The 24,628-nt window shown below is 47.6% G+C and overlaps 8 protein-coding genes and 1 pseudogene across 9 annotated transcripts; 4 read left to right on the forward strand and 5 right to left on the reverse strand.

Moving 5' to 3' along the window:
* Nucleotides 1-328: 328 nt before the first annotated feature.
* On the forward strand, nt 329-2,580 carry EYB26_001687 (uncharacterized protein; the record flags this gene model as incomplete). Its single annotated transcript, XM_054260996.1, has 4 exons — nt 329-535; nt 654-2,272; nt 2,329-2,495; nt 2,546-2,580. 4 exons carry the CDS (start codon nt 329-331, stop codon nt 2,578-2,580), a joined length of 2,028 nt encoding a protein of 675 aa, XP_054116971.1.
* Nucleotides 2,581-3,017: 437 nt separating this feature from the next.
* Nucleotides 3,018-4,720, forward strand: EYB26_001688 (uncharacterized protein; the record flags this gene model as incomplete). Its single annotated transcript, XM_054260997.1, has 2 exons — nt 3,018-3,856; nt 3,913-4,720. 2 exons carry the CDS (start codon nt 3,018-3,020, stop codon nt 4,718-4,720), a joined length of 1,647 nt encoding a protein of 548 aa, XP_054116972.1.
* A 608-nt stretch (nt 4,721-5,328) lies between these two features.
* On the reverse strand, nt 5,329-6,333 carry EYB26_001689 (uncharacterized protein; the record flags this gene model as incomplete). The annotated part of the gene is made up of 1 exon (XM_054260998.1): nt 5,329-5,856. The coding sequence occupies one exon, from the start codon at nt 5,854-5,856 to the stop codon at nt 5,329-5,331; it is 528 nt and encodes a 175-aa protein (XP_054116973.1).
* A 5,013-nt stretch (nt 6,334-11,346) lies between these two features.
* On the reverse strand, nt 11,347-13,701 carry EYB26_001690 (uncharacterized protein; the record flags this gene model as incomplete). Its single annotated transcript, XM_054260999.1, has 4 exons — nt 11,347-12,690; nt 13,107-13,307; nt 13,365-13,440; nt 13,508-13,701. 4 exons carry the CDS (start codon nt 13,699-13,701, stop codon nt 11,347-11,349), a joined length of 1,815 nt encoding a protein of 604 aa, XP_054116974.1.
* Nucleotides 13,702-16,031: 2,330 nt separating this feature from the next.
* EYB26_001691 (uncharacterized protein) lies at nt 16,032-17,762 on the reverse strand (the record flags this gene model as incomplete). Its single annotated transcript, XM_054261000.1, has 6 exons — nt 16,032-16,062; nt 16,119-16,225; nt 16,289-16,398; nt 16,452-17,300; nt 17,366-17,565; nt 17,653-17,762. 6 exons carry the CDS (start codon nt 17,760-17,762, stop codon nt 16,032-16,034), a joined length of 1,407 nt encoding a protein of 468 aa, XP_054116975.1.
* Nucleotides 17,763-18,757: 995 nt separating this feature from the next.
* EYB26_001692 lies at nt 18,758-18,857 on the reverse strand (annotated as a pseudogene). Its single transcript has one exon. The product of its transcript is annotated as a tRNA-OTHER (tRNA).
* A 278-nt stretch (nt 18,858-19,135) lies between these two features.
* EYB26_001693 (uncharacterized protein) lies at nt 19,136-20,632 on the forward strand (the record flags this gene model as incomplete). Its single annotated transcript, XM_054261001.1, has 4 exons — nt 19,136-19,170; nt 19,237-19,259; nt 19,313-19,671; nt 19,733-20,632. The coding sequence occupies 4 exons, from the start codon at nt 19,136-19,138 to the stop codon at nt 20,630-20,632; spliced, it is 1,317 nt and encodes a 438-aa protein (XP_054116976.1).
* Nucleotides 20,633-21,009: 377 nt separating this feature from the next.
* Nucleotides 21,010-22,830, reverse strand: EYB26_001694 (uncharacterized protein; the record flags this gene model as incomplete). The annotated part of the gene is made up of 1 exon (XM_054261002.1): nt 21,010-21,942. One exon carries the CDS (start codon nt 21,940-21,942, stop codon nt 21,010-21,012), a length of 933 nt encoding a protein of 310 aa, XP_054116977.1.
* Nucleotides 22,831-23,125: 295 nt separating this feature from the next.
* On the forward strand, nt 23,126-24,439 carry EYB26_001695 (uncharacterized protein; the record flags this gene model as incomplete). The annotated part of the gene is made up of 2 exons (XM_054261003.1): nt 23,126-24,164; nt 24,222-24,439. The coding sequence occupies 2 exons, from the start codon at nt 23,126-23,128 to the stop codon at nt 24,437-24,439; spliced, it is 1,257 nt and encodes a 418-aa protein (XP_054116978.1).
* Nucleotides 24,440-24,628: the final 189 nt, after the last annotated feature.

Raw genomic sequence — 24,628 nt, forward strand, 5'->3', positions numbered from 1 at the left:
TAGGGCTAGAATAGCATCACTATCATGCATACATTCAATCTAGCGAATTACTATTTCGAGATTGGACTTGGAGTTAGATATTAAGAACCTCCCTAGCTTCAATATAAATAAGATCAAGGAACCTACCTATTTGTATCGCAACAGTCGCATATAGCACGAAGATTGATACTGATTTCCAAATGCGGCTGGGGAAGCAGCCGCCGCTAGGCCTGTTTGGGCCGTACTCGATGAGAGCATCTGTCCGAAGATCGTCAGCCGCGAATATCCTCGATGGCTTCTTTTCCAAATGTTAGGCCTCTGAATAGTACTGAGATCGAAAGCGCGCACCATGGCGGAGGAGACGGCAGACGGTCGGCGTCTGTCAATGTACGATCCAGCTCGGGACATATTTGCAAAGGACGAACACGATGGGTCCACAGAACGCGGTACAAGAACACACGACACTTCTGCTAGTCATGGACAAACAGTTCCTATTACTACTGCGTCAACAGCTGTTTCCCAGGCCAGTGCAGGCTTACATTATGATCGCGCTTCTGTAAGCAAACCCCGATGCCAACCCTGAAAAGGTGATCAATGATTTGCGGGCTTTTTCTGAGTGTGGACCCCGGCAGGATGCCTTTTGCTCCATAAGACCTTACTGACTAAACTATAAGCACATGCAGACTACGACAAACACTCCACCCTCAACCAAAACCGAGCCTGAAGTGAAACTTACTTCCAAGCCAAGCGAAGCTTTGTGTCAGGATAATAGTCGTTCTTCTGCAATTGAGACGAATTCATCGCTACGATCCGCACATAAACAAAGCTCTTCGATCACTACCTCAACTTCTTCGTCAAAATTACCTCGACCGCGGACACCAATGGCTGATTCGACGCAAAACAATCAGTCAGTCAGACAAGACCAGAATGGAGCTGAAGCGCAGTCGTCGTCAGCGGAGAAACGAAAACCCACGGAAAATGAGTCGGCAGACACTGCCAACCAAGGCGGTAGACAGCAACCTTCGAAGCGCAGACGCCGTGAAGAACGACCTCAGAGAGCTCCCCGACGTGAAGGTCCCTCTGCCTATTCCCGACGAGACCGCTCCCCTCAAGGTCGCCCTTACGATTCTCGCTCAGTGTCACCTGGGCGACGGGAAGCCGAAGCTCGACGATCTCGTTCGCCGCTCCCTCGTCAACGATCTATCACACCTGAAGCCGAAGCTCGACAGAGGAAAAGACCTAGTGGAGGAGCGCGTTTGGGGACAGCTGGAAAGGATTTGCTGAGACGTCGTCAGGAAGAGAGAGAACAAGCCCAACAACGGGATGTCGAGAAGGATCTACGGGATCGCGGTGTCCACGATGTCGTTCGGCAACACTACAACGCTGTGCCGGAGCGAGGACGGGAATGGAGAAAAACAGATAGTAAGATCAAGGGACTACGGAGCTTTAACAACTGGATCAAGAGTACTGTTATACAAAAGTTCTCGCCAGACGAGGAATTCTTGTCAAGCAAGACCGGAACCAAAGAATGGGCTGCCGATGCTGGAGGTCCTCCTGTTGAACGGAAGAAGCTGTTGGTAGTCGACCTAGGCTGTGGTAAAGGAGGTGATCTTGGTAAATGGCAGCAAGCTCCTCAGCCAGTTGATCTCTACGTCGGACTAGATCCTGCCGAGATTTCCATTGAGCAAGCTCGAGACCGGTACAATGCAATGAGAAATCAGCGAAACCAACGAAATAGACGCGGAAATGCTCTTTTCCATGCCGAGTTCCATCCCAAGGATTGCTTCGGTGAATGGTTAGGAGATCTTCGCATCATACAGGAAGTGGGCATCGACGCCAATGTTGGTCCTGACGCTAACCTCATGAACGCACGATGGGGTGGCGGTGGATTCGACGTCGTCGTCAGCATGTTCACAATGCATTATGCCTTTGAATCCGAACAAAAGGCACGACAGATGCTACAGAATGTAGCTGGCGCACTCAAAAAAGGCGGACGTTTCATAGGTGTTGGACCAAATTCGGATGTGATTAGTGCCAACATTGCCGAATATCACAAAAAGCGCAAAGCTGAGAAGGAGGCCAACCCTAAAGACGAAGCCGCCGTAGAGGATGGCGAGGTGGCAGAAGAGGAGAAGCTGGAATGGGGTAACAGCATCTATCGAGTACGCTTCCCTGGTGCTACTCCTGAGGATGGAGTATTCCGTCCACCGTTTGGTTGGAAGTACAGTTATTTCATGGAGGAAGCTGTTGAAGAGATTCCGGAATACGTTGTTCCGTGGGAAGCTTTCCGATAGTAAGAACCCTCGTCTTAAGAACTTCGATTATACGACTAACTGCTTGTTTCTACAGCCTCACTACGGAGTATAATTTGGAACTGGTGTACCGCAAGCCATTCCTTGAGATCTGGCATGAAGAGAAAGATGACCCCGAACTCGGCCCGTTGAGTGAACGAATGGGCGTTCGTGCCCGCGGAGGCGGAGAACTTCTCGTCAGCGACGAAGAGCTCGATGCAGCTAGTAAGTACTTCGTTGTTGAGTGTGGAGAATTGAGACTGACAAAATTGTAGGCTTCTATCACGCTTTCGTCTTCCAAAAGGTTTAGGGGACCTTATTAAGCTGGTGGTGGTCAATGATGTACCAACAACCTTTTTCTTAAAGTGTCTAAATATATTATGCCGCACGAAATCTGTACTTTACATAAAAAATGCAGCAACTTTTGTCCCAAAAATTGACTTTAGAGGAGACATTGCGATTTTGATGTAAAGCTGTATATATCCCTTTACGGACTAGCGTGGGCGACACGGTTGACGCGTCCAACTTCATATCTTATCAACGAGTCGAATTTCGTTGATCTTTGTATTTTGCCAACTACATGCTCCTATCCAGTGTCAGCGTATAACCAATCCTTTTTAGTGATTACAGAACCGTCACGAGTTCTTTCTGCGCTCATATGGCTCCATAAATCGTGAGCTCACTTGCCTCGGACACAAAAAATCGAAACGCAATACAGACCACCTACAAGAAAAAAGAACAATCACAATGGCACCTCTCCTATCCTCATCCCGTCGCTCTCGCAAACCAGGCGATACTGAAGCTACGCCTACATCCGCAGCGGCAGCAGCATCTTCATCAACTCGCAATCGACCACAAACCCCGGAATACGAGCCCCTCGCCACTCCTTTAAACCCCAAAGCACAACGCGCTCTCGCATCGTTATATTCGGCGACACAATTCCGCCAATTAAAAGAACATATCCGCCAAGCTGGGGATAAGTTAACCGAAACCGCGGGGGAGGCGAATGAGCGTGTGGCGGATGCAAGGCATCGGTTTGAGAAGAGTACTAGTCGGAAGAGGGCTGCTAGTGCGGCGGCCAAGAAGCTGAGGAAGCGAGAGAGGAAGAATAAAACCGATGGGGATGCGATAGGAGACGATGAAAAAGACCATGATGAAGATGAAGATGAAGACGACGGAGATGACGATGAGGAGGAAGACGACGAAGACGAAGACGACGAAAAACGAAGAGCAGAAATCCAAAATCTAGATAATCTAGAAGCAAAAGTGAAACTGACCACGTCACAACTGGAGGAAAGAATGCGACGTGTTGTGGATGCAGAGTACAAAGTGGGTGGATTGCAGGTTGCGATTCAAGAGATCGCGGCGGATGCAGAGACGGCTGGTACAGCACTTAATACGTCACGCAGGAGAGCGAGGTTGAGGGAGAGGGGCGCTGCTATCGATGCTGATTGGGATGAGGATATGGATGAAGACGAGGACGAGGACGAAGATGATGCGGCGCCGACGGTTGTGCCTTCTCAGCTAATTAAGGAGAGGCTTGCCGGGCATGAGAGTCAATGGGAGCAACAATCCTTGACGCAAAGGTGGGCATCCTCTCTATCACCAAAGTTATGTACTACGTTGCTAATATGATGCCCAGATATACTAATAACAACAACTACGTCGGCTTCTACCGCATCGTCCACGACGCCAAATACCCAACCGGCGAAGTACCACCAGTTCCCCCTGCATCAACATGGTTCAACCATCTCGAACCAAACCGCAGAGGCGCAAACTCGCGTCAGCAATTTGCCGCTGCTGCCTCGAACAATGACATAGTTACAGAGGATGAAGAGGACGCCGATATCGAAATCGAGCGAGAACGCATCTCGCTCAAATGTCCCCTGACGCTAGTCGTATTCGAAGATCCCGTGAAAAGCACCAAGTGCATACATAGTTTTGAGCGCAAGGCTATTGAGGATATGATCAGAGCTAGTTCTATGACTGTCCCTGCGGGCGAGAATGACTTTCAGGGTGGGGGTGGCCGGAATGCGCGTGCTCGTCGGGTTCGTGCTGTGCCTTGTCCTATATGCTCGGTGCCCATGTCGTTAAATGACTTGGAGCCGGATCTGGTGCTCGTCAGGCGCGTAAGGCGGATGCGTGCTGCTGAGCTTAGGGAGCAGGAAGAAGCTGAGCTTGGTGGGGTCCGTCGGGGGAGGAATGGGATTACGATTGATTCTGATGATGAAGATGAAGATGACGACGACAATTATTCCCAGGAAAAGCGGCAGCAGAGAGAGGAAGAGGTTAGGATTAAGAGGGAGAAGTCGAGGTTATCATCTAGAGCGCCGACGGTTGTGAATGAGTATGCGGATGAGGATGAGGATGATGAGATGGGGGATATCCATAAGGACGACGACGATGATGAAGATGCTGATGTAGATGAAGAGGATGAAGAGGATGATTAGTATATTTTGTGATAAGATGATACCAGGTCAATTTTAAATCTGACTAGCTTCATTCCTTTCTAGCCCAACTAATTATACTTGGTATAAGGTATTCTCAACACAAGGCGTAAGAGAAAATGTACAAACAACATAATTATAAACGAAATAACGGAAACGCTGGAAAAGAACGTCATGAGACCAGAACATACATGTAGCTGTCCTTTCTTTTGGCTGGGCAAGTGCCCAGTAATTTTTGGACATCGATCTGAAGAGGTATCCGAATCATAAAAGATAATCTGATGTACATAGTGCACGTATCATGCTACAGGTTCGAAGGAGGCTGTATGCGATTCTCGTCGAATTCGTCTCCTCGATTCAAATCGGTCCGATCAGCCGAGGTACCTCGCATACGAAGTGTTCCTAGTGTAGGTAGAATATCTTGTTGATAGATCGTTGAGGATAGGTTAGCCGCACCACGCGCAGACTAGACCAAACTGACAATCAGATATTGCTAGAGCTACCGATCGCCAAGTGGTGTATTTAGTTGTCTGTAATCGTCGTATTCACCCACAAAAACAAACGCAACTCGCTCAAACAATGTTTGAGTGAGTAGTTACCCATCTTAGGGCTTACTTGGTGATGAGATTCAGGTAGTCTGCGACGATAAGGGTCACCATCGCATGAGGCGCAATACGGACATAGTAAGTTCCGAAACCACGGTAGAATCGAAGCCAGCCTTCATCTTGGATGACCTTACGGGCGCAGTGCACGAGTCCCTTGTATGGAAGCTCGCCAGTCACAGGGTTCTTTTGCTGTTTCTGCAGACGAGTCTTGACAAAGTCGAATGGCAAAGACAAGAAACTGGCAAAGAAACCAGCAATAGCAGAAGCCGCAAAAGTCTGTGTCTGAGAAGACCAGTTGGTGTGAGCTTTCAATTGGGATTTCGACTCCGAGAAAAAAGCAAGTTGACCCAAGTTCAAGGCCATGGCTCGAACAATGGTTGGGGTCGCACCGGCCCATAATGCGCCGATTCCTTCAGCCCTTGAAATTCGAGAAAGAGCGTCAATCACAGAACGGTAGTTGGCACGCGCTTCAACGGGCTTCAGTCCGTCGGATTGCATACGAATAAGAGCTAAATCTGCTGGATTGCCTATCATAGCGGCCAATCCTCCAGCGCTTAGGCCTGCCAGGGCTCGTTCACCGAAGCTGACATTCCGCCCCTGTTCTGTAGCGCGGGTCTTGGCAACGGAGATAAACGTATCAAAAAATCCGAGGCGGGCTGTTGTATAGACTGCTTGTCTGAGAAGTCCGGCACTCAGACCGGTGTACAGATCGAGAACTTTGCCAGAAGCAATTATGTTTTTGGTGATTCCTAATGCGGTGGGCTTGGGTCCGGTCTTTTGGCCCTCTCCGGCCAATTGCAAGCGGACCTTGATCATGTCGACGGGCTGGATCACAACTGTGGCGGTCATACCGGCCAGACCACCGTTGATAAAGGGAAGAGCGGTTTTCATGTAAGGATGACGCAGAAAGGTGGTTGCTGCGGCTGAAGGGTTCTCGATGGCGGCTTTGGTTGTTTCTCTGGCCGACTTGGTGGCCGAGGTGGCAGACTCGGTGAGGGACCTGGATGCCATTTCGAATGTCTGTCAATCGGCTTGCTGCTGAGCTGTGTCAATAAACTATTGTTGATGTAGCCTGTAATTTAGAAGAGGGGAAGTAAAAGCAACAGACAGGCTCTATAGCGGCCATCAGAGGGAATACTAACAAGGAAGTGTTCTAGGCGATGATCGACTGTGAACCAGATGATCGAAATCGAAAATCGATAATTGGATGCTGCGTGGATAGCAGATAGATAGGGTATCAGATCAATGGATGTCGTGTTACACGGTCAGTTGACTGCAAAATATAGAAACAAGAGATGTGACGAGGGCAGTGAGGTAGTATGAAGTCGGTCTTCCGATGCAGTGTGAGGAGGATGAGGTCTTGTTTCTTCTATTCACAATGAAGAAAGAAGGAAAAAAAAGCGACGTAATTAGAGGCAAGAAGGCAAGAATGACCAAGTTATAGGGCGTGTACAGCCCAACTGGGTCTAGTTCGGTCGCGGAAAGTATGGGAGGAAGGTGCGTTCGGGGGTGGGGTGTGGACTGTAGAGGAAGGCACGACCGTGGGTCGAATCTATAGCCGGGAGGAAGGTGCGAAGGAGGAAAGCTTGGTTGATTGATTGAATGTTTCCAGATCAATGGACGTCCACTTGCACGACGGATGAATGGATGTACGTATTTATGGAAGAGAAGGAGGAGAGCTCAAACAGGGAACAAGGTAGTTCTTATATCATCCACACATCCAATCCAGAAAGTCAATCTGTCCAACTAGAAAATGCCAAAGCTCTCTCTTCCATTGTCCATCGGGAGAGTGACGGAAATAGGTGGGCAGCTATCCGAGGCAATCAACGGGGAGGCTCATCTATCGAGTAATACAATTGCTAATTGTCAGTGCCAGGCTTGGCATCTAGCTCAGGGACTGAATTGACGCAACTCTTGGACAAGGTTAAGTTAGACTACTACAACGACTACCGGGGAATGGTGACCAATGCGATTACTTCAACCTGTGCATCTCATGTTACAGATGGTGAACGACAGGGATGCCACGAATAGGAGGACATGAGACAAGCAATAATATTCAGATGTCCGCTTAACATCCACGGTCGATCCTCGTCGTTAACCAGCCTGGACTCACACCACACCAGACGATGAATGCGGGGTATGCATGTTTTGCGTCATTGGCCCAACCCATGGTGTGGTATGGATGGAACAGCCCACCATTCGCGATTCGTCTTGTGTCTGTCCACATACACAGGCATCCTGACAAGGAGAAGAGCACTCCGATGTCCCCTGCTGTTTGTTATCGATCACGTATTGTGATGAGCTTAGTACCTAGCCAGTACTCCGTCTCCGTAGTGTCTGATTTTACAGATGAAGCTCCCCACTTGGACGCTGCCAGCCCCACGACCTTAACGCTTAGCATCGCATTATTCCTGTTTTGGTATAGTGTGTGGTCCCGGCTTGCCGGCACCGGAAACTTACGGCATCGGAGGATTCGTCACTGAATGGGCACCTCTTCCCGATTCCACCCGCCTTGATATTCGTCGGGAATACAGCCGTCGGTGGTTCAGAGTATTGTGCTACAGAGTAGGTACGGAGTGCTGATTGCTATCTTCATGGTAAACAAGGAAAGAGACACACGAAAGACTCGTCTTTGAACGGTCGGCAAACCGGGCTGGGTTATGATCAAGAGGCTTCTTGGACTCGTCGCATCGACTCGGCCAGGTACCCGGCTATAAACCCCCCTACGTACCTTTTGCCCGGTCCTATTCCTCGCTAAACACCCCTAAGGGTTAGAGCCTTAGAGTTGATGTTTCATTGCCTCTGTCGGCCAATCATTTCTCCCAATGACAACAGCCATCGCTGCCCTACATCGGATGCCAGCAGCTCAAGTCGTCCACTTTCCGCATGAGTAGTAACACCTAGCAAAACATCGAAATGTAATTAACAGGCGGTTATCGGCGGCCATTAACTTGGCGCCTTGAGTCCTCCCACATCGGCACTCTCATTCGGTATCATGTCAACTCATACACGGCTCTTATTCGCCCGGAAATCCTCCAAACCCATTTGCTGCCCTCAGTGTTGTTCGTTCTCCAGCTCAAAGGAATTCCCCACGGCAGGAACGGGGCAATGTAAAGGTGGAATTGGCGATGTCGCTACTTTACTGTTCGATTATCGGCGTCAATTGACTTTGATGTTGACACCACATCGTCTCTTTGAGTTTGCCATGTTGTGGTGTACGGAAAACCCCAGAAATTGGGGAGCTATCACGGATAAACCATCAAGCTGGGCTTTTTTTCCGATTATTGCTCTGCCGTCGCTACGCTTGTAACGAAATGTAGGGCGCTAGCTAACTATATACTGTAGTTATCAGCATCTTGCTTCATGTATCGCCCCCACGAGGCCTAGCCATCAAGCAATGATAGGCACATACTACATAAATCCTGAGCGTGGGGTCACTTCTCTACTACGAGAAGAAAAAAGACGTCAAGTCGATCGTCTATCAATTGACAATTCCAACTTGAATAGATCCTAGAGCTACATGCTAGCATTCAACGAATCATTGCTTTTTCTTGGCGAACGAGTTTGTCACTTTGTATGGGCTCAACAATTCCTGTTTTGGACTAGCGACGCGTCCAGGGTGAACAGTCAGCATTACTGCGCCTACAATCGGCATTGACTAGAAACGCTCATGCATTGAGAGTTGTTCGCCCTAAAGTACGGAGAGAGTTATCCCGGACTACGACTCTTCCTCCGTGTACAAATAGATGGGCATTACTATGTACTATCTTATCCGGAGAACTCCTCTTCCTCCGTACGAATCTTCCTGGGCCGTGGAATACTCCGTAGATATCATCATCGGACTGATCGTAGCAACACAATAGTTTCTCCGGACAAAGCCACTATCATAATAACATAGCAAAAATACCACCAATAACATCCACGGATATTTCAATGTTCAACGTATTATCAATGCCCGATAAGCTTCGTCCTCGCTAACTCAACAAATAATATAATGCGGCCCGGTGTAGACTCATGGTAGTATAACCCTAATTGGACCCTACTAGGTAACTAAGTTAACGTTAACTAAGTTAGTTAAGTTCAGTTAAGTTAGTTAGTTAACTAGTTATTCTGGATGGGTTAGGTAAACAATTCATCGTTACAGGCTATGTGGTGGCTGATGGGGAAGTGCCGTTTCTCGCTGCCCGTAGTTTCTGTTGGGGAGTAAACTTATATAGGGGAGCGTTCCTGGTCCCTCTGCCGATTTTCGAGTTCTTTCGGATAAGGTACGTACAATGTTCCGTCAAGGGATTTAATTGTTCGATGCAATTGAATGGGATGCCGCCGTCATGAAATGTGCCGAGAGGAGAGAATAGCCCTAATTCCGAAAAGGGGAAGTATTCATTTCTCATTATCCAGGGCCCCTGTTTAGTTCGTTTTTGTTTAAAGGTTGGTTAGACACGTCAAACAACTGGTTGATACAGCATCCTCATGTGCTACTCAGATTTTCTCAGGCTAGTTCTGTATCTCTGCGATATTTCGGACAACATCAACTATGGCGACACAGGGCCAGTAAGCGTAAGGTCTTTATCCAGACGCATTAGATGTAAACAGTGCCAATGTCGTGGCCGTCGAAGCTAGGTTTACAAGGGACTGGGTGCGATTCAAGGCTGAAGTCCTTCAAAATGTTGTACAGTTTGCAAGTTATACATCCCCAGTAATAATGCACAGGTACGTAGTGGAGATAACAAAAAATATGGATTTAAATAAGTAGGATGTAGTCTTTTAGCCTTCCCCTGGCTTTTATTGTTTGGCAAAGTTCTTCTGAAAGGCTTTATTTAACAGCCTCTTTACTTAGGTCTGAGGCTAGAGGAAGCCTGTAGCGTTGATTATATCTCTGTTCAAAAAAAAAAACAGTGAAAATACATCCATGGCTGCTATATCGGAAATAATTGAATGAGAGGCTAAATCTTATCTCCAACGTCAACTTTAGCTGTTCAGTTTATCGGCTCAGAGATCTCCGGTCTAAATATCCAGAAGGTCTAGCAGCATTGAGCTTTATTCTTAGAATAAATAGTTACCTAGGTGTGAAAGCTGCTTGTTTCATTATAGAATTTGGCCAAGCTGTAGTTATGACAACTGAACTATAGCCAGGTAGGTAGTTGAAGAAGCCTACTTTCCAAGCTGCAAAGTGACATTAATGGTGAGAAAACAAAGAGCAGCTAGGTATCTTTTCATGGAATGCACCCAATTGATGACTAAAAGACCAACAGAAGTTAAACTTATTTCGCAACACCTGTTCCAAGCTACTACTTAAGTACGACTTGTGGGTAAGACTGCCGTCCTGCCTATCCCTTGTGATCATAAGCCGTATCTCTTGACGTTGACATGAACAACCTTCAAAATTCCAAGTCCGGGAGACGATATAGTTTTGATGCTACCATGCCTATTCAGATACCTAAGTTCCTATCACTTTCGTAATGGTGGATATATCTAGCATTCTATTCAAGCCTTCCGGAAACCTTCGAAGTAATCAAGTCTGCGTCAGTTAGCCCTAGAAGGCCTAACAGTGTGGACTACGGTTGGAATGCAACACCAATAGAGCTCTGGTTCTTGCATGTTGAAACGAATTTGCTCATTATCAGGCTTGAGCTCAGCCATGTAGCAGGTTTGTTATATATGTGGATACATAAATACTACATTATACTTAGGACATTAAGAAAGTGAAAGGTCAAGTTTAGATGATAATGTTTTCATTGGACCGCTCTTCGATATTAATCATATACCTAATATATAAAGGTAACAGTTGAAACATCTAAGGAAGAAGAAAAAGAAAAATAATTCTTGATCATTACACATGACAAATGCAGGGCAGGGAATCAATAATGCATACATGCAAGTAGGCAAGAAAACAAAACAAAAGGGTGTTCAAGACACTGCTTGAAACTCATGGAAAGGAAAAATGCATATTAACACCGAGAATTCATGCCATTCAAAACAAACAAAGTCAAAGCAATCTTCTTATAATTTTGGGGTGGCTTCCGCTTACTCGGTGACAGGACCAGCAGCAATAACCTCCTTAGTAGCTTGGTCAGCGTACTTCTGGAAGTTCTCGTTGAAGAGCTTGGCAAGCTTGGTGACCTCGCCGGTGAACGAAGTAGAGGCGGTCCAGCTTTTCTCGGGGTTGAGGAGCTCATCGGGAACGCCGGGGCAGGACTTGGGCACATTGAGGTTGAAGATGGGGTAGACTTCATATTCGACATTGGCAAGTTCACCATTGTGGATGGCGTCCAAGATGGCACGAGTGTACTTCAATGGGCAACGCTTACCACCAGTGGTAGCGCCAGCACCGACCCAACCAGTGTTGAGCAACCAGGCATTGGCCTTGTGCTCGGAGATCTTGTCTGCAAGCATCTGTGCGTAGCGCATGGGGTGGAGAGCAAGGAAGGGCTGGGCGAAGCAAGAAGAGAAAGTGGCCTGAGGCTCGGTGACACCGTCTTCGGTACCGGCCATCTTGGAGGTGTAACCGGAAATGAAGTGGAACATAGTCTGCTCGGTGGTGAGCTTGGAGATGGGTGGAAGAACACCACGAGCATCGCAAGTCAACAAGATGATGTTTGTGGGGTGCTTATCGGACATGCAAGGAATCTTGGCGTTCTCAATGTACTCAATGGGGTAGGCGCAGCGAGTGTTCTCGGTCAAGGTAGCGTTGTCGTAGTCGACAATACGGGTGGCAGGGTCGAAGACGACGTTCTCAAGGATGGAACCGAACTTGATGGCGTTGAAAATATCGGGTTCCTTCTCAGCAGAAAGACCAATGCACTTGGCGTAGCAACCACCCTCGATGTTGAAGACACCCTTGTCAGTCCAGCAGTGCTCATCATCACCAATGAGGGCACGCTTAGGATCAGCGGAAAGAGTTGTCTTGCCAGTACCCGAAAGTCCGAAGAAGACAGTGACATCTCCGTTCTGGCCCTCGTTGGCGGAAGAGTGGAGAGTCAAGACATTGTGCTTAACAGGCATCTCATAGAAGAGAACGGTGAAGACGCCCTTCTTCATTTCACCGGCGTATTCGGTACCCAAAATAACCATCTCCTTCTCGGCAAAGTTGATGGCGACCGATGTAGCCGAGGTCATACCCTCTGTGAAGCGGTTAGCCGGGAAAGAACCGGCGTTGTAGATGACATAGTCGGGGTGGAAGTGCTCGAGCTCCTTGGGTGTAGGGCGGATCAACATGTTACGCATGAACAAGGCATGGTAGGCACGGGCGCAGACGACACGGACATTGATACGATAGCGCTCGTCCCAGCCGGCAAAACCGTCAACGACGTAGATACGATTCCTGGTGTTGAGATAGTCGACGGCACGCTCACGGTTGATTCGCCAGACCTAATAATGCCCGATTAGTACTAGATCGCGGATGATGTCATTGTCATGCAAAGGCAGGAGGAGATCGGGTGGGATTTTGCGGGGAAACGCTTGGCAGAGAGAACATCCGAGACTGAGCGATTTTACATGATGTTTGTGGATTGCATCGAGGCGTCTGGATGAATTGCAAAAAATGTAGATGAGAAAAAGAGAGAAAATCGCGCATTCCGTGTCACATATAGGCAGTGGTAACACAAGCACTAAAACAAGCATCGGCCGACGGCAGATGGCATGCAAGGCACGATAAGCGGCATAAGTGGAGCCCTGCAAGGGTAGCTGGTAACTGGTAACTGCCCACGCGACACGGCGTGAAATGTGTAGAATGCTGTGTATAGACGGGAAGACAGAACAAAAATCGCTCATAAAAATGGACATACCTCAGGGGTCATGGGCTTATTGACGGGTCCCCACCAGATATCGTTTTCTGATGTGGTCTCCTTGACAATACGCTTGTCTGAAGGTGAACGGCCGGTTTTGGCGCCAGAGTATGCGGTTAAGGCACCGGAAGATGTGATGGCGGTACCAGTTTCGTAGACGAGAGCATCTTCGTAGAGAGCAGCAACGGAGGGGTTGGCGACCTGTATGGATTAGCTTTTGACTACGTCATTCAACTAGATAATAATAGCTAGACGTACAATCGCAACACGCTCGTAGTCAATGTGGGCAGTCTCGTGAAGCTCTTCTTCAAGCTCGGTGTGACCCTTGCCTGGTCTGCGACAGCAGCGAGTCAGTACGATCAACAACTACCATAATAAACGGCGACGAGAAGGAAACATACTGGACACCAGCAGGGTGAAGGGCAGTTCTGTTAACGGATTGAGTGATCATTTTGAGAGATGAGGAGTGGTAATTGCTTTGTTGTTGTTTCGCGACTTGTTGTCGGATGAAATCTGCATGCAAAGGACCAGGAGAAACCGGGCGACCAAGGGGTATATTAGTAGCTGTTGAAGCGACCTGAGCAGCGGGATTCATTGTGACTGAAGCTGGCAGGAATGGCAGTAAGTTACCATATTCGGGTGCGGATCCCCACAGTTTGGACGGAGAATATCGGGCGAAGGACGAGATGACGAACCTGCGTGGCTTAGGCACGAATCACAGCTGATACGTAAAACTTGGTTGGGTATGGAGGCGTGTTTCTGAATAGTCCAGTCGAAGAATTCCCCTGGGCAAAGCGGTTGTCCGAAATGACCCGAAAATGCGGATACAATGAGAGGATTTCCAAAGTCAGTATTATCGCTGGATTGCGCTAATATCCGACGACTCTGATCCAGACTGATCGTGAATTGATTGCAGTTTCGACTAGCGGGTCGTACAGAGTGCAGCCTGTTAGAATTGAGTGTAGGTCACTTGTAAGATTGAAGGCGAAGGCGAAGGCGGGAAAGGGCCCGACGGAAGGAAGTGTAAATGAAATGTTCACGGGGAAGTCACTTGACACGTTACAAACTTATTTTTGATATACTGTCCTCCTTAACATAGTTAGTTACTCTTCTATGCCTATTACTTAATTGAAACAAGGCCAGCTATGTAACGATGAGCATCAGGATGATCCCTCTCAGCAAGACTGGGTGTAAAACATTTGGCCACAAAAGATGTATAATGACCTCATGCTAGTCGTCCACCACATGAAAGTTGACTACATCCGTACACACGAAGTGGCAATACTCATACCCGAAGAGAGTGCGGAGCATCATCATCCACTCTGAGCTGACTGCACGGTAAACGGGGCTTTACGTACCGTCCGTCTAGATGGAACAGACAAAACGGCATTCGTTCCGAACTCTCAAGAACTGGATGATGCGGAGTAGAACTGGCATGTGCTTTTTAGTTTTCGTGGGGAGAGACACTACACAATCCGCCTTGGATAGACACGGCTAGCCGAGGGTATAACTATAATAAGCAGATTTTCCCCCCACCTTTTGGTCTCTGTATCGCCACTGGCCCGAGGCCTAGCCTGGCCGATTGACTCTATTATTATCAAGAAAGATTATGCGGAGTCACGAGTCATAGAACAGCCCGCTATACCATAATTGTAGTTGCCTCGTAAATCCAAAATTGACTATTATTTTCTACCGCAAGTTCATGGGATTGTCTCACAACACCAATAACCAGCCACGCTACCTACCCAACAGTCAAAGGACTCATAAATTCAGGGGTTAAAGTCCAAGCTTCAGGTCACGATGTGCTGTAGAAATTTCACTGACACGCGATATTATCTTCCATTGGCTATCAATAAATCGTGCATTCCACTTATCCCGACTGCCCACTCTAATCCAATTAAAAAATCTGATCAATTTTCAAAAATCGAGGACCGGCCAAAACCTGAGTCAAAAAAAGGCCGTTTCGCAATAGCAAATACCCGCTTGTATACTCGAAGTATATACAACAAGTCGACGATCCTCCGGCTTTTCCCGGTAGGTGCTAGCACGAAGCAGCCCAATGCAGGAATTAGGGCAACCGGCAAACCCACAACGAGATCTAGAAAAAACGACTGCCCAATTAGGCCCTTGCATCACATTTGAATTAATTATTTATTGATAGATAACTTCCAGATGCAAGGGCTTCAAAGATGGCAAATTCGTGTTTTCGTGTCAAATCGGAAGACAATGCTCTTCTTTGTTCTCTACGGAAGTACCTAGATAGGCAATAAATCAATCGAAATCCATGATAGGTGAAAATATAAAAGATGTAGCTATCAAATCACTCACTCGTGTTTTGACTCAGCTTTCAAACCGGTGTTCTTGTTATAGATAGATTACTCTTAAGTCTAACACAGCCATAGCCCCAGTTGCTGCTAAACTCTTGCATGCTACCAAACTCGATGTGTGGATATGCCGAAAATGCGTTCCGATTACCATCAAGTCTAGGACTTACCCGACGCTTTTATGCGTCGTAGAATGTGCTCCTACATTTCCCGATACCTTAGAGAAGAATGATTACATCAGAATGAAAGACGAAAATGGCATGGAATATCAACTGACTCGAATATGACTACGTAGGCAGTGTAGGAAGTCCGCTTTTACAGGTGTTTGTTGATTTGTTGATTTGTTGATCTGTAACTTTACAAACTACCCGCTCAGCTACACATAAACCGGTCATGAGCTTCTAGCTAACTGCAAAGACCCAAGCACCTTCAAATTATTATTTACTAGGCATCTACTGCCACAAGTCAAGGAAGGATATCTCTGGATTTCTACGGAAAAGTTACAGAATGTCTGGTCACTCTGACTTATCACTCATAACGTCAACGCACTGCTCATGAGATCCTTGTTGTGGGCTTGCGATTGTGCTATACTTTGCATAGCTTAATCATCCGAGGAGCTTCGACTTTTCGACCTGCAATCTCATTTAGCTGTGGTCACGCATTCCGCAATCATGGTACCAAACCCTACCGACGATATCTAGAAAACCGCCCTCCTTGCGCGGTACTGCCCTGTCTAGAACGACGAGACATGACACAATGGGGCGCCTTATCTTCCGATGTCATTGAAGCAAGAGCCTACAGTTTGTAGGTGTCGTTGTTAGATATCAGCTTTGGGAGAAGAACATGCCAAGGACATACGAAGGAATCAGTGTTGTGACAGAAGAACAAATACACCCCGTCCATCGTCTTCTTTACCGCCATGATGCCAATTGCAGCTTCACAATGGCTGTGCTTCACGCTTGGATGTCCTAGGAGAATAGTTCAGCATCTGCTCGAGCCCTCAAAAGACAACAATACTCACCCATGAAGTCTACATCCACCATGGACTTGATTGCTTCCTCTTCGGTGACATTTTCCGTCATTCCAGATTCGTCTTTGCGGTCGCTATAGTATATTCGACTAGCACAGGTACTCGCAGCTAAAGTCGTCGCAATATGCTCTCCTGTCCCGGATGTGACTGTAGCCACGCTTGTCTGCTCTGGATCTTGTGGGTCCTCAGGAATCACTGCTGTACCGATACCTACAAGAGCTGCTGGGCCCACCCTTCCAGAGTGTTTCATGCCAATCCCACCCGATGACGAACCTGCTGCGATCCTGCCATAGCTGTCGACAGCTATAGCACCTATAGTATCAGTAATGGTGTCCACGTTATCGTTTGATTGTTCGCCGCCTGATGTCGCATCGTCTGTCTGCTTGGGTCGAATTGCTACTCTCTCGTTTATATGATGCGCGCCATCTGCCGGAACTAGTGTAGGCTCTGGGAGGACGACATTTGTGTCTTGTTCTTTTAAAGTCGTAATACCATGGAGATCTGATGGTGGTGTCATCAGCATTGCAGGATTTACTGTTGTCGAGAAGCTGGCAGTGCTAGTAGCCGTTTCCATATGTACGATCTCCCCCGTAGTCTGCACCGTATTCCTAGCTTCTTGTTCCTGCCCGGCTGCTTCCACTTCTTGCTGCCACCTTAACCATCGAGCCTTGGCGGTTGGGGAAACCAAGAAATCGTTTTCTACTATAGGTAGCCCGTGCAGGTAGGCGAATTCAGTAGCTCCCTTGCTGACTAGGAAGTTTGGTGGTACCCGTTGTAAAGAGAGTTGCTTGTCCTGGGCATTGAGAATAACGCGGGCTGCAGATATGGGATTTCGAACGTCTTTCGTCGTGATCAGCATTGAGTTCTTTTGTTGTGTGGTGCTATTGAATAATAGGTCGACTTACGAGAACAGGCCCCAACTGCTCCACTGCGTCCCAGATGGTCTACTATGGTTGCATCGCATTCGACATTGCCTTCCATTGTAAGGTTGCTTCCATATCCAGCATTGGTGATTTCTCGATCCTCCATCAACCTGAGGGCTATCTCGACTGCGTCTAGAGCAGAGGCCCCATTCTTGAGCATGGACATTGCAACTTTAGCGGCGCTATTTGAGTCAGTTCACGATCTTGTAGTTGAGGCAGAGAAAGGCCTCCATTGAAAACAGGTTACATTGCTCAAAGAATGTACTCACTCATTGCAGGCCTTGAGATGCACATTTTCATTCTGATAGCTATGAAACCCAGCACCTGCGTGTACATAAATGGCATAAATGTCGCCTGCTTCTCTTAAACGGGGTGACATTTTCTTCGCTTAGAACTTGTTAGAGCACCGGTTTTCTGAGAACGAACGCGTTATATTGACGATAGCACCGATTTGTAAATGTAGACCTAGGAACGCGAGCTATAGACGTAGTGCGAGGCGTTGGCTCCAGGAAGCTGAGGGTAAGTTGAGGTTTGTTAGCGCTGTCGGGACTTCTTTCGAAAACAGAGACACACCAATTCGACGCAGTACGATTATAGGTGAGGTGCGATGTTGCCAAGCGAAACAAACCAGGGTGCATCAACTCTCCGAATAAAGGACAAAAGGAATGATAATGAAGGAACGTAAGAATAGATGGGTAAGACTAGGTGGTCTCGTCTGTTCCTGAGCTAACAATGGCTCAACTTGGACAGTTGTACAAGAGATGGATGTCCTTGATGATAGTAATGAGAAAGGAAGGGGGAGGACTGGATGAGATCCTAGAGATGGGGTGAGGGACTGGGGCTGGAGGTTCTTTGGGTATCTAGGGAAGGACGTCAGGCAATATCAATTGGTGTGATGTCTGAGCAGCTCCTTCCCTATTCAATGTTGCTCGTTGCGGTCCAGAGGCAGGAACACAGTAGCACAGTAAATATATATCTCTCTTCAACATTTCCATTCTGCGCCGTCTCTTCTCATTTTCTTGACGACTTAAAATTTGTTACAGGCAGTCCCATGTTTGATACAAGATGTCTGATCATCAAACCGTCACTAATTCGGATATTGACTCACTAACCTGTACTCTGCACAAAACTTGAAGATACCGACTGGCTCAGCCGGCTTTGAGATTATACCGATGGCTTGGCATAGTTACGTGCCGCGATACACCGTAAGCGCCAAATTTGAGACTCTATCTACACATTACGATTCGGCACAATCTTCTTTGATCGGTGGAGAGGTTCATTAGGTATGCATTAAAAAAAACCCCCTTCAGTTGACCAACACTCAAGTAGAGTGTATGAACGCGAAAAAATGAAAATTAAGACAAAAAAATTGGGTGATGGGATGAATCGGGATCGAACCGATGACCTCACGATATAATCAGTAGCTGAAGTTAATTACTTCAGTCGTGCTATCTCCCAACTGATATATCACCCCATGAGAGAATTGCGCCAAATTATGGTACTTTAGTAGTCTGAATAAATGCGACCATCTACGCTTCAACCTGACCGCCTTCAACTTGTTGGCTTTCCTAGTGGTGCTTCCGTTGTCTGCCTGGAAGCTTGTTGACCCCGCGTCTTGCTTGGTGATCATATCAGGTTGCTGAATTCCATCATAGGGACTTGCTCATCATTAAACTGCGATTTAGTTTCTTCTAATTACGTTTCTTGCGTGGCATTGAGTTGATCCCGGAGACACGGGGCCCACGTCTCAATATGACTTCCCAAACACCAGCCGTTGTCATGGACAAGTACGTCAGCTCCACACTATCCGGTCTTCTCCAGGTTGATACATTCTAATGTCGTTCACTTTCTAGCGGAACTGGATATTCCAAGTTAGGTAAAAAGTCATATAATCCATCGAATCTTATTGCTTTCTGACGGTCTGCCCAGGTTTCGCCGGTAACGATTCTCCCTCGTTTGTTTTCCCTACCGCCATTGCGACGAAGGCTCCAGGCGGTGGAGGTGCTGCAGCTTCTGGACGACCGGCTGTTGCGAATAAACCTTCGTTCCTAGGCGGAGGAGGCGGTGGAGGTGGCCATTTAGCTGCAAAGCGTGGTACAGAAGATTTGGACTTCTTCATTGGAGATGAGGCGCTTTCCGCTGCCAACGGGCCGGGATACGGCATCCATTACCCTATCAGACATGGTCAAATCGAGAACTGGGATCATATGGAGCGTTTTTGGTCAAACTCGATATTTAAGTATCTCCGCGTCGAACCCGAAGATCATTACTTCTTGCTTACTGAACCGGTATTACCCCAAGCATCCTCACTAAAGATCGTGTCTACTGACCCTCAATCTAATGATATAGCCTCTAAACCCACCTGAGAACCGAGAGAACACCGCCGAAATCATGTTCGAGTCATTCAACTGCGCAGGCCTTTACATCGCCGTGCAAGCCGTTCTAGCTCTGGCGGCCTCATGGACGTCATCGAAAGTGACTGATAGATCCCTTACCGGTACTGTTATCGATTCTGGTGATGGTGTCACTCACGTCATCCCTGTTGCCGAAGGTTACGTTATTGGCTCTTCGATTAAGAGTATCCCAATTGCGGGTAGAGATATCACATACTTCGTTCAAAGCTTGCTCCGAGACCGCGGCGAGCCGGATAGCAGCTTGAAGACAGCCGAGAAAGTGAAGGAGGAATATTGTTACGTGTGCCCGGATATCGTCAAGGAATTTGCTCGTTACGACCGCGAGCCAGACCGTTTCCTCAAACACACCGTTACCGCTCCCAACGGACGCTCAATCCAGATCGATGTCGGCTATGAACGTTTCCTCGCCCCTGAAATCTTCTTCAACCCCGAAATCTACTCCTCGGACTTTCTCACTCCTCTACCAACTGTCGTCGATGGTGTGATTCAATCCTCCCCTATTGATGTTAGGAGAGGTCTGTACAAGAACATTGTCCTCTCTGGTGGTTCTACTCTGTACAAGGATTTCGGCCGTCGTCTGCAACGTGATATTCGACTCCTAGTAGACGCCCGCATCCGCGCATCCGAGGCCCGCAGTGGCGGCGCTAAGAGTGGTGGATTGGAAGTGCAGGTCGTTACACACAAGCGTCAAAGACACGGCCCCTGGTTCGGAGGAAGTCTTCTGGGTCAAACACCAGAGTTCCGCAGTTACTGCCACACCAAGGCCGAGTATGATGAAATTGGACCCAGTATTGTACGAAGATTCGCCCTCCTAGGTGGTCCTGGAGGCGCTTAATATATCGACTGACGTTGTTCGGATTGCGATTGTCTGATTTGCGTGTACGACATGAGCACGGTGGAACTCGTATTAACGGCTGTGACAACAAAAATCGGTATATGGGGTGCTAGAGGGATGGGTTACGTTGTTTCGAATTACAATGGATCTTGTAGCTAGAGCGCTGTATATAGCAGTTTCAATGAATGAGGGTTTGTTTCAACTTTATGAAGCTAGTATCCGCATTGGATCCTATCTCCATTCGTCTATATGATATTTCATCGTTAGGCACGGTCGAATGCTCAGGATGCAGATACTTAAAAGTCAAATGGTCTACTATAATACAATAATGCAAAGAATGTAACTTCAATTCCTGTTGCCAAATGAAGGGCTGTCTATCAAACCTCCTTCTCAACAGAAACGGCGGCAACATTCTCAGTCTTCGACTCAGTAGATGGAGCAGTAGCATCAGGGGTTTTCACCACCTTATTCAAAATCGCCAACCCTTCTACATGACCCGTCTGAGGGAAAAAATCAAACCCTCTAACGCTCTCAATATCATATCGGACACCATTCGGCGAATCGTTCTGAACCAGATAACCAACATCACGAGCTTGAGTATGCACATTACAGCTCACGTAGGCAATACGTCGAGGGCCGTATTCGAGTAATTGTCTCAAGAAATCCTTGCTGCAACCCTTGCGTGGAGGGTCGATGACGATCAATGTCTCGTCGGGCGGATAGGGGACCTTTTGGAAAAGTACGGTTGCGTCGGCGGCTGTGAAACCGGTGTTGGGGAGGTTGTTGTATTTGGCGTTTTCTCGTGCATTTTCGATCGAGTGCACATCGATGTCGATACCAAGAGATGACTTGAACATTTTGGAAAGTGTTACTGTGAACAATCCACAGCCGGAATAGGCATCAATGAGATATTTGATGGGCTTTTCGCCTTCTTTTTGTTCCTTTGGATGCACGTTTTGGCGCATGAACTCGGTGAAGCCGGAGAGGATGGAATTATTGTTTTGGAAGAACGCGCCGGCCTTGGTTCGGAGCTCAAAGTCGTCTACCCACTCAACCACATATCCATTGTGATCTCTCACGTATCGCTTTTCTTCGACGTAATCTGGATGGTCTTTCTTCAATATAACGTCATCGGAATCGGTGTATTTGCTCTCATCGAACTCGGACTTTGGTATGCGTTGCGTCGATTCGCGCAAGAGAATGGTTGCTCCTTGGGTATATCCTGCAATAGTCTCTGCAACTTGTTTCCTCTCCTTCTTGAGTCCTATCCGAACAATGTCGGTACCCAACGGACAGTCTTCGATATCCATAGTCTTGGTCTGATTCTTCATATTAAAACCAATGGGAGGACATTCCGGAGGCTGTTTTGAGACGTCTTCTTGATTGTTAAATCGTCTAGCTCTTCCAAAATGCGGCGTCAATTTGGTGCGATAGTTATATGTAAGCGGCGAGGGGAATGTGTCGCCGATTTTTGGTACGACTTCAGGGATCAAGCCGGAGAAATTGGCATATGCCTTCTCCACGATTTGCTTCTTGTGCTCTAGTTGATCCTTATAAGAAAGCATCTGGAGCTGGCACCCAGAGCACTTGCCAAAGTATTGGCATTTGATCTGGGTGTCATCTCTTTGAGGGCCGGGTTCAATGACTTTCAGGAAGTCTGTTATTGAGTATCCGGCCTGTGGATGATGTTTAATGACCTTAGCAAGTGCTTTGTCACCCGGCACTGTAAATGGCACAACATAAACGTGATTCCCATCTTCCGATACGGCTAACCCGTCGCCTCCACAAGATATCTCAGATACGGTAAGTTCAATCTCGGTAAAAGGTTCTGGCAAGTTTTTCTTCGTAGTTGCATCCGCCGGAGTCTGCCCATCTTCGCCCTTGTTTCGACGTTCTCGCTCGAGTAATTGTTGACAATCCAATTGTAGATTTTTTTCTGCGTGCTCGCCCGCATCCCATAGATTCTCCGGAGCAACCCTTCTCTTCTTCCTTTGCTGGCGCGCACCGCCTGATCTAATTTGCGGCATCCTATTTTCCCGCCCTTTTTTTCGTAAGTAGCCCGCTATGTTGTTGTCAATCGGATCTGAATTGGCATCGTTTGGTCGCCAGTAAGTGCTGTAAGCGCGGATAGACACAGGCACGTGGGAGGGTTGGAATTGTGCTGAACGTTGTAGGATGCTGAGGCGAGGCCTGAACATTGGTTTCAGAACATCAATACTACAACAAGCGAAGCAAGAAAGAGAGGAAGACTGGAGCTTTCGAATTGATTGTACCAGAGAAAAAAATTCGAGAAATGCGGCAGATGGAAGACTAAGCATGAGGAGGAGACACATGATTGGCCGATGCGGCCCCGGCGGTCAGGAGAATTTGTTCTCTTCCGAACAGGTACAGACGAGTATCTCCAGCAGAACAAACAACTCGTGAGCAATCGCCAATCCATTGCAGACCCTTCACCAATCGCTCCGAATCTGGTCGAAGGGACTGCTGCTCACAATGAGCGTCTTGCAACCGGCGAAATGCCTGTTCTGCAGCTTTACACCCACAATCAGAGCTGGCACTCGCGTACCAGTTCAACGACAATTTCATGCAGCAGCAGCCCTCTATGCTCGAAAGTCATCTGTGGCTGGGCCCATGGTTGCAGCGCCGCCTAAAAAGATGACCGTGGACGAAATCGCGAGGAAAGTGAAGCCATCTAACTTCAAGCCGTACACTGAAAAAGAGCTCGAACATCTGTCCCAGGAATATTCGGAGGATCAACTCGCAGCTATCCTCGCAGCTGAGAAAGCCATTGACCCCAAAGACCTCGCCGAACAATTCGCCATTCGAAAGGATCCCTTTAAGCTGCATTACCTCGATGATTTTTCCACAATCGAGCCCGTTGTTGACAAGCATATTCGCGCCCCAGAGTCGAACTCCGATTGGCATGCAACACTCAAATCCGAAGATGATTTCGCAGAGGACTTTGCAAGATTTTTCTCCGAGATGCCCGATAAACCTACAGCTGCTGACTGGGTGCGATTTACGGAGAACTTGCGCTTGACAAAGGGAAAAGAGGAGAATGAGCGGAACCCCAGCACTGCGCTCGTACCGGATCTTTTCGAGGAAGGAGAGACTCTTACCCGGGGACTTTCAGAGGGCGCAGAAGCCACATCTGGGAAGAAAAAGGGCGACGGCAATAAAAGCAACGAAGAGATCACGGATGCTTTGAGGAGATTAATGCAATCCACTGGATATTCTCTGGACAAGATCAGAAGCCTCAAAGTCAAGACATTGGTCTCTCACTCAGTCGTAAACCAGACTCGTTTAGGAAAAGTGCGTCGACAATACTGTCTTTCCGTCGCGGGTAACGGTGATGGATTGTTGGGTATTGGCGAGGCCAAATCCGAAGAAGCGAGTGACGCGATGATGCAGTCGAAATACCGAGCTATTCGAAACATGCAACCTATTCTTCGTTATGAGAACCGAACTATCTTTGGAGATGTCAAGGGTAAGGTCGGAGCTGTTGAGTTGAAACTCATGAATCGTCCTCCAGGTATGTTCCCACTCTGAAATTGCTCATGGACTTATACTAATAAATCCTTAACCACAGGCTTTGGTCTCCGCTGCCAACACCTCATCTACGAAATGGCTCGTGCAGCCGGTATCCACGACCTAGCTGCTCGAGTCGAACGATCTCGCAACCCAATGAACACCGTCAAAGCAGCCTATGAGGCATTGACAGCCCAGAAAGACCCCGAAGAAATAGCACGTGCTCGTGGAAGGAAGCTTGTCGATGTACGAAAGGTGTATTATGCGGGAAGAGTTTAAATGTACTATATATATATATCTCTGTTGGATTAGTGTATTTCGTTTCATTGCTGTATTATTTGCGTATAAAACTTTTATCATTTATCGATTCTGTCTCATAGAATTTCCACGAAAGTAGCTTGACAAGCATCTCGCAATGTCTGGACTGCTGGTATTTGCACAAGGGTGAATCTGTCACCAGTCATATGT

Source organism: Talaromyces marneffei, chromosome 1, assembly GCF_009556855.1.
Source record: "Talaromyces marneffei chromosome 1, complete sequence".
In the NCBI taxonomy this organism is placed as follows: domain Eukaryota; kingdom Fungi; phylum Ascomycota; class Eurotiomycetes; order Eurotiales; family Trichocomaceae; genus Talaromyces; species Talaromyces marneffei.